Source organism: Centropristis striata, chromosome 2, assembly GCF_030273125.1.
Source record: "Centropristis striata isolate RG_2023a ecotype Rhode Island chromosome 2, C.striata_1.0, whole genome shotgun sequence".
Lineage (NCBI taxonomy): Eukaryota > Metazoa > Chordata > Actinopteri > Perciformes > Serranidae > Centropristis > Centropristis striata.
In genome coordinates this window covers 9,072,044-9,080,063 of record NC_081518.1, presented here as the reverse complement: position 1 = coordinate 9,080,063, position 8,020 = coordinate 9,072,044, and the positions used below count along the sequence as shown (strand labels likewise).

General features: G+C 40.6%; 3 protein-coding genes across 5 annotated transcripts; 2 read left to right on the top strand and 1 right to left on the bottom strand.

The window, feature by feature from the left end:
- LOC131983780 (tyrosinase-like) lies at window positions 1-3,588 on the top strand. The gene is made up of 7 exons (XM_059348596.1): window positions 1-845; window positions 921-1,131; window positions 1,274-1,415; window positions 2,022-2,242; window positions 2,341-2,451; window positions 2,568-2,617; window positions 2,693-3,588. The coding sequence occupies exons 1-7, from the start codon at window positions 75-77 to the stop codon at window positions 2,888-2,890; spliced, it is 1,704 nt and encodes a 567-aa protein (XP_059204579.1). The 5' UTR covers window positions 1-74; the 3' UTR covers window positions 2,891-3,588.
- Window positions 3,340-6,483, bottom strand: txnl4b (thioredoxin-like 4B). Of its 3 annotated transcripts, XM_059348646.1 has the most exons (4): window positions 6,194-6,483; window positions 5,928-6,012; window positions 4,916-5,067; window positions 3,340-4,190 (listed from the first exon to the last, which is right to left on the bottom strand). In XM_059348646.1, exons 3-4 carry the CDS (start codon window positions 5,035-5,037, stop codon window positions 4,025-4,027), a joined length of 288 nt encoding a protein of 95 aa, XP_059204629.1. In that variant the 5' UTR covers window positions 5,038-5,067; window positions 5,928-6,012; window positions 6,194-6,483; the 3' UTR covers window positions 3,340-4,024. The 3 variants fall into 3 exon arrangements, with proteins under 3 accessions (XP_059204629.1, XP_059204623.1, XP_059204616.1); XM_059348640.1 differs by lacking the exon at window positions 6,194-6,483 and having other exon boundaries at window positions 5,928-6,062; XM_059348633.1 differs by lacking the exons at window positions 5,928-6,012; window positions 6,194-6,483 and adding an exon at window positions 5,149-5,432.
- Window positions 5,576-7,419, top strand: trmt10c (tRNA methyltransferase 10C, mitochondrial RNase P subunit). Its single transcript, XM_059348607.1, has one exon. The coding sequence runs from the start codon at window positions 5,794-5,796 to the stop codon at window positions 7,225-7,227; it is 1,434 nt and encodes a 477-aa protein (XP_059204590.1). The 5' UTR covers window positions 5,576-5,793; the 3' UTR covers window positions 7,228-7,419.
- The last annotated feature ends 601 nt before the right edge of the window (window positions 7,420-8,020 follow it).

Here is an 8,020-nt window from a genome sequence, read left to right as displayed (position 1 = left end):
CAAGCTGATGAGTTTGCTGTGTCCTCCTGGTGTCTTATGGGGATTTAAGTGGTGCAGACTCCATCTCCTCCAACATGCTGCTGTGGCTGCACTGGTTTTGGCTGCTCCTTTTGCTGGTACTCAGACGAGTGGAGGCTCAGTTTCCACGTCCCTGCACAACGCCAGAGTCCCTGCAGGCCCGAACCTGTTGCCCCCTTTGGAATGGCTCTCCTTGTGGGTTTAGCTCAGGGAGAGGAGTCTGTGCGCCACATCCTGCAAGAGACCTCCCAAAACCAGTGGACTACAGGGTGAGCTGGCCTCAAGCCTTCTATGATTCAGTGTGTACATGCTGGGGAAATTATGATGGATTTGACTGTGGTCAGTGCCTCCCGGGCTGGAGGGGACCCCAATGTCTGCAGCGGCACCATGTGGAGAGGAAGGAGATAACAGATCTGACTGATTCTGAGAGGGAGACCTTCCTCTCAAGCCTGCACCAGGCGAAACAAACCCCAAGCAGCCAGTATATGATCCTAACAAGCAATGACACAACAGTGAATGGGCACTTCAAATTTCACAATGCCAGTGTCTATGATCTGTATGTATGGATGCATTACTACTCAGCTAAGAGCTACGCTGGTTCTGAAAATAATTCTGCACACCGGGGCCCTGCCTTTATCTTCTGGCACAGAGTGTTTCTACTTTTTATTGAGAGAGAGATCAGGGATCTCACTGGGAACCAAGATTTTTACATCCCATATTGGGACTGGACCAGAACCAACCACTGTAACATCTGCACCAACCAGTACTTCGGAGGAGTTGGCCAAGATGGTCGTATAGACACTGCTTCCCTGTTCTCTAAGTGGAAGGTGAGATTTCATTATCATTCTTTGTCATGCTTTCTCTTCTTTTTACATATCTCCTCCTCTTTCTTTTCTCTCCAGACCATATGTCCGTTTCAGGAAAGTCTTGGTATAATCTGCATCCACTCTAATGCATCCGGTCCTGCACATCTGATCCGCAACCCTGGAAAGGATCCGATGTTCAAAACACTGCCAACTGCTGAGGATGTTGAAGAAACAATGGCAACACCACTTTTTGACACCCCTCCATTTGATACAACATCTAGGAAAAGCTTCAGAAACAAGCTAGAAGGTAGATTAAATACATACCTGACTTATACTTTAAATCTCTGCCACCAGAATTTCAGCTGTCTGTAATTTGCACAAAAATTCTAAAATGTAAAGAAACGAAAGAGCAAGATGTAAAACAAGTGAAAATTCCTTTGTTCTCCCAGGTTTTGAGATTCCAGACGATTCCAGACACCTGAATGCTTCTATGCACAACCTGGTCCACAGATACCTCAATGGCACCATGTCTCTGGTGCCCACTGCAGCTAATGATCCCATATTCATGCTACATCACAGCTTCATTGACAAGTAGGTCATGTCATTTCAATACTTGATCAAATTCTCATGAAAGGAAAGTTTCATAACTTTTAAAGTCTATTTGAAAACAGTTCTGGCATGCCCCGATGCACACTGAAAGGGTTACTGGCTGCTGAAATTGTTTCTCTGGTCCATACTCACCGCAACAAGGATTTTTAATAAGTAGTAGTTCACTAAAAGTGATTGGGGACAAAATCCTTGCTCAGTGTAGAAGTGCATTATGAAGTTCAGCTCAGGATTAAAAAACTGTTTTATTTCCAAGTAAGTTTCCACACACATGGGATTTGTCTTGTAATTGTGCATGTATGATAATAAAATGCAAAAGTCAAGGGGGAAAAATTACAATGGAAAATACTTATTGTAAATATGCAAAGTATCTGTTTTAAGGGGGGATAGCTCTACAGTTTTGTGCAGGAAGAAATCTCTTCAAAGCATGGAAAGGATGATTGCAAGACCAAAAACTTTTAATGTTTGTTTTGAAACTAATTTGAAGAATATGTGAACCTAATCTCTAATAGTTAAAAACAAAATACAATTTTAGGGGACAAGGATGCATTTCTTTTAAACTATTCTCTGTGCTGTGTAAATGGGTCTCAGGCTTCTCGAGAGGTGGTTGCAGGATCACAGAAATGCGAGCTACCCTGACAGTGACCAGGTCCATCCAGCCCAGAGAGCGCAGGCCTACATGGCCCCCTTCTTCCCTCTTCGCACCAACAACTACTACTGGGGCAGAGAAACACAGAGCCTGGGCTACAGCTACAGGGAACACAGCCTCCATCGCTCCGGAGCGGTGAACAGCAAAGCAAGACAGGCTGCAGGTAGAGATGACTGTCAAACCAAAGTAAGAGGAATTGATAACTCATTCCTGTATGTAGCATGATGGCGCTGAACATGAAAATATCTCCCTCATTATTAGGGTTTCTAGAGGAATCTGCATCCAGTGGTGTCCAGTGGCAGTGGCCTGTTCTGGGTGTATTCAGTGTTGTTTTTCTCTGTTTTAGTATTGGAGCTGTTATTAAATGCAAAGGTGAGAATTGTTATTAAATACATGTTAATATATTTGAAGCAATTTAAGAAATATTGCGATGTCCTTATCCATAAAAGAGAGGTTTATGTTAGTCTAATCACATTATCTCTATTCAGACAAAATTCAGAAAACAGAAGACACTGAGACAGAGGAGAAACAGACAGAGGTAATATTATACTGGTAGATTATAATACACAGAGTTGGAGACTAAACTATTAACTCCCTGTGTCTCTGAATGCAGTTTGATTACAGATCCAACTCGCTGTATGCAGTCTGGATTAAAGAGAAGAACGAGAACATCGACAAATCAGAAGCTGATGTTGCTCATTGTGGGACTCATTCACAAGAGGCAGCACACAGGCCTCCATCAGAGGGGAGAAGATACAGCGTGGAGTCAACTGTAAATGTGGATATAAACCTTGAGAAAGCAAAGAGATGAAGAATGAATGGGCTTGATGTTATATAATCTGGGGCTGCAACATGGATTTATGAATTTCTTTTTCTTTAGTTTTTTGTTAATTATTCAGAAATTACACTCAGTTGCCAGTTTAGTGGGTACATGTAGCTAAAACGGGTGCAAAATCAAACAGTTGTGTAAAAAAGTCATTATTTTCTGTTCAGAAGTGTTATACCAAAAAACATGTCTATTCTTATCTATATCTGTATTTTAATACTTAATGAAACATACAAGTGTGGCATGCTTGTTAAAAAACACAGCACTTACTTGTGTATTGCTAATACCTATTATATTTGTAGTTTACACTGCTGTTTACTATTTATTGTTATGCTATCCACTTTGCTGCTGTAATTCTTGAATTTTTCCCATTGTGGGACTAATAAAGGAAATCTAAATCTTAATAAACAAAAGCTCGAGGAACACGGGGGGAATGAGTGTTGCAAGATAAAATATAAAAATTTATTATAAAAACAGAGCATGTACTTTTTCCATGGGAAACATTGATGACACTGCATTTTCACAAGAAATAAAACAAATGAGAATAAAGTTGCACAACCTCATATATCAGAACACACAATTTCTCTATCAAACATGAGACATAGCAAATGTGAGAAAGGCTGAAAAAAAAGAGATGGAAATCATATCAATTTCGACAGCCGATATCTCCAACACTCTGCAACTCATACCAAAACAATCTACAATGATAAATAGCTCTACAGGTAAGAGGAAAAACATGTATTTTTCGTCATTGTAACCAAAAATGGCTGTCCAAATTCACTGTCCAATAGTGCCTTCACATTAGTATAATGGTGTGAAAGCATTCACCGAAATGTGTTCTGCTTACTAAACTGTGACCCACACATACAAACATTGCTCTGTATTCTTAATAGAGGTAAAATACTCCATAGTGAACCTTTACACATAGCAAGAGGACAAAGACTAAAGATACATTTCCTTCATCACTTGCCTTCTATGTGAAAATGAGCTTTAATATCAAAACTTCTTCAGATGATTCTTTGAAAATCAAAGCCCTTTTTTGTCAGTTAATCAGCCAGACGTGGTTGATGCCACCCAGCAAGAAATCATTAGGATCATGAGGGCACACAGGAATTGAATTTAAATTCCATGGTAGAGGAGATCAAATTTGGGAATATTTTGAGGATCTATTGGACTCTGGACAATCATCTTCCCACGCATGGCTCCTCTGTATATGACCTCAATCAGATCCTTGAAATCTTGTTTGGTCTTGAAGCTGCCGACAAACTTGGTGTGATCAGGGGAGCTGAGAGAGAAAAAGTGAAAAAAAAATCAATTTAATGAGGTCAATCTGTATGTTGTTCTTATAGTGTGAACTATCTGTGATAACTAGTAAAAATGCAAAAGCCAGATACTCAAATGTCAATTTTTGCTGCTTCTCTTAAACTACATAACTTTGAGGCACAGAAAGTGAGGCTGTGGGCTCTAAGGAAATGGGATGTCCAGTTTACACCACAACAACATTTCATAGGCAACATAAATAATCTTGCTGTAACAATAACTTGTTATAACTTGTTTCATTGATTAGTCCAATAGCAGAAAGTAAGTAGTTTTGTATGCAAGAATGACTAACAAAGGTTTCAGCTTATCTAAAGCTACTTAAATTAAGCATTTGTTGCTTTATTGGACTTTTGGATGGGCAACACTTGTATTTGAAGATGTGCATGGGCTCTTTTTATTTTTGTTGTTGTTGTATTGACTGTTCTGAGTTTTTTACAGACCAAACAATGACTAGTATAAAAAAAAAACAATCATTATATTAAATTATGTAGCAAAATGACTTATTTCATGTCATTCCTTTAACTATATAGTGCCTTTCATGCAAAAAGGATAAACACAGTGCTAAGCAATACAACAAAAATACAACACCAAGTAAAAGTACAATACAAGAAAATTAAGAACATAGGATAAGATGGACGGACGGACAGACAGACAGATAGATATACGTCGGTTTAACCCTCGTTCACTCACCCATAGTCCACTTTCATGTGCTGTCCGTTGAAGAAGAAAACAGTGGAGGGGATGTAACTGATGTCAAAGTATCTTGTGTAGATGGGAGCTTTATCCACATCAACGATGTAGATGGACGCCATGTTACTCAGGTCATGGGCGGTTTTTGACAGCTAGAAAGGGCAGAAACGAGACATTAACAAAATTACAAATAGTAGCGACATTAACATTTGCGCTGCCGCCAGTCTGCTTACAATCTCATCAAGCTGGAGACAAACCGAGTCTTCGTCTCTCCCAAACCTCAAAACTACGACTTTTTCTGCCACGCCCTTGATAACTTCATCTATGTCTTTTTTGCAAGTCAATTTAGGCAAAAACAAACTCATTTTTTAGGCTAAAAAAGGTAGCTTCCCTTGTTGTGCTAACAGGAGGAAATTACGTCATCGTTGCTGTACGACAGCGAAAGAAATCCGCTGGGAAACTACATGAAACGTTAACCGGTGATACAGAAAAATGATTATTTTAATTTACACCGACACCATAAAATGATATATATTTAAAATGTATTTGGTTCAAACATTTTGTTTTGACCAGCAAGATAAAAATTTTAGACCGGAAAGTTTAGAAATGCCTTGAATTTCACTACGACACTTTATAGTGTGACACCGTTTGAACAACGTGACCTTCTACAATATTTGACAAGCAGTCTACAGACATAACGTGGGGAATATTTAAGACACACGATGCGGATATTACATTTTCATGACGGCGGAAAACGGAGATAGTTGCGTTAAAAAGAAATTTTGTTCCGTTTATATTCTTAAAGGCATCGTGACGGGGTCTGTCTTCTCTCGTTTTAGTACTTTTGACACAGCTGCAGTTTGATATATTTTATCGCGATGTTACGGCTCTTCACTAGCCAGCGGTTTTATGAACTCTGGAAATGCAATTATTTTGTGTCATCCTGTGTTGCCAAGAGGCAAATCACAAGTTTTCTCGCCGTTAGCAGCGCTGGACATCACCGACTACTCACCCCTGCTCGCCACTTCAATACCGGGGTCCCGGTGTGGAAAGATGCCTTCCAGCCAACAAGGGATAACCCCGAGGAAAAACTAGATCTAGACAAATGGAAATCTGTAATTAAAGCCCAAGCGGCAACAGAAGAGAGAGTCTGTGATGAAGAGGAGGCAAGCGATGATGATGAAGACCAGGAACCAGGTGATGAATTAAACCACAGTTCTCCACTGGAGGCAACTCGATTTATGGTTACAATGATGCGGCATGCTGGTCGGTTTGTACCTCAAGAAATTACAGATGAACAGCTTCAGGAGTTGTCAGCGCTCCCCACCAAGGCTTCAAAGAAGAAGTTCCTGAAGTTCCTGGCTATTAAGGAGAACCTCAAAACGAAACGTAAGGAGAAGCAGCAGAAGAAGGCGGAAGACAAGAACGCCTGGTTGGAGAAGAAAAAAGCTGCTGGAGATGAGGGCAAAGCCAGAATGTTCAAAAACAGAATGTTCCTCCAGTTCTGGTCTCGCAGCCTGGACAAAGTCCTAGCCTGGAGGAGTGCTCAGGCCATGATTTTCGGTCAGCCGCTGGTGTTTGACATGAGTTATGAGTCCATCATGCGCAGGAGGGAAATGGAGAACGCAGTGGAGCAGATGATGGAGACGGAAGCGTGGAATCGGCGGGCTACTGAGCCCTTCCACCTCCACTACTGCAACCTGCAGGCAGACGGGGCCTACTACAATGAGTTTCTCAAACGATACGATGCAGAGACCTGGGACCGCTTGTTAATCACCAGCACTGACAAACGGCATGTGGATGTGTTCCCCCACGAGCAGCTTGTATACCTCACCGCCGACTCCCCCAATGTACTCCACGAATTTGACCACTCCAAGGTCTACATCATTGGAGCTCTCGTGGACAGGTCGATCCAGAGAGGCGCGTCGATGGCTAATGCCAAGCGTCTGAATCTGGCCACAGCCCGTTTACCCCTGGATCGGTATCTCCAGTGGGAGCTGGGAGGAAAAAATCTGACTCTGGACCAGATGATCCGCATCATGCTCACAATCAAGGAGACAGGGAAGTGGGAGGAGGCGTTTAAGTTTGTGCCTACGAGGAAGGTTGGTGGCTTCCACCACGAAAGGACTCCGAAAGAGGGTACCAGGGGAGTTGCAAATCATTGGCTGAGACAGTACGGGGACAGGCCATTTAGAGAAAGAGACAGAAATAATGAGTGGACATTTAAAAATGAAAGTCTTTACAGGCCCCAAAAAGAGTCTGAGTTCAGTGGTAGAGACAGGAAAACTGGACTGTACACTGACAGAGAATAAAAACCAGCTGCAACCAAAGTACAAACATCATTTAAGAACATTGTGAAGGGGAGAAAAGGTGCAGGCAAAGGCAAGATGTGGGAAGATGATGTATAGTAAATTGGGATGATAAGGATATGTCTGTTTACAAGTACTGTCTAAGGAAATGTCAAAAAACGGAAGTGGTGAATAAACTTATATGTAGTCACAGGTGCTAACTGACTGCTTTTTGAGTTCCAATGCACAGCTATGGACAAGACATTAAGAAGTAGAAACAACTTTGGTCTTTATTTTGGTCTGGCATGGAAAACATGTATAAATATTATGGTGTGCTTTCACTGTAAATTATACATTATCATAAATGCAAACTTTTCCATGCAGATGTAAAACTAAAATTCGATACAGCTTGGTTTTAGAAAATTGCACTATATTACTCATTTCATAGTAGTGTATTCTGAGGTGACAAAAACAGTCAATCTTTTTAAAATAATGAAAAAAAAATCACCCAAAGCGAATAAGACACGATTCAATGAAAACAAGTCGAATAGAATATTTAAAATGTGAATGGACAACTTTTAGAGAAAAAAAAGTCAAGCTCTTTGCAAATAACTGGATGTGTTGAAACCCTGATTCCAAAAAAGTCTATACTAAATAAAAACAATGCATCAAATACAGAGGGTATATTTACAAAAAACAAAATTTGATCCGTGTGAACATTAAATAATTGTCTTTGTACAGTTTTCTATTGAATATATGTCCAAAAGGATTAGCAAACCTTGCATTCTGTCCCAACCTTTTCTGGAATCAGGGTTGT

What these genes read in the sequence shown, in the direction of transcription:
- trmt10c (XM_059348607.1), top strand. Translation starts at nt 5,794, where the DNA reads ATGTTACGGCTCTTCACTAGCCAGCGGTTTTATGAACTCTGGAAATGC.
- txnl4b (XM_059348633.1), bottom strand. Translation starts at nt 5,280, where the DNA reads ATGAGTTTGTTTTTGCCTAAATTGACTTGCAAAAAAGACATAGATGAA. An exon ending in GTCTCCAGCTTGATGAGATT is followed by an intron (nt 5,068 to 5,148) that starts GTAAGCAGACTG and finishes TGCCCTTTCTAG; the next exon opens with CTGTCAAAAACCGCCCATGA. An exon ending in CACATGAAAGTGGACTATGG is followed by an intron (nt 4,191 to 4,915) that starts GTGAGTGAACGA and finishes TTTCTCTCTCAG; the next exon opens with CTCCCCTGATCACACCAAGT.
- LOC131983780 (XM_059348596.1), top strand. Translation starts at nt 75, where the DNA reads ATGCTGCTGTGGCTGCACTGGTTTTGGCTGCTCCTTTTGCTGGTACTC. An exon ending in CAAAGCAAGACAGGCTGCAG is followed by an intron (nt 2,243 to 2,340) that starts GTAGAGATGACT and finishes CCTCATTATTAG; the next exon opens with GGTTTCTAGAGGAATCTGCA. An exon ending in AGCTGTTATTAAATGCAAAG is followed by an intron (nt 2,452 to 2,567) that starts GTGAGAATTGTT and finishes ATCTCTATTCAG; the next exon opens with ACAAAATTCAGAAAACAGAA.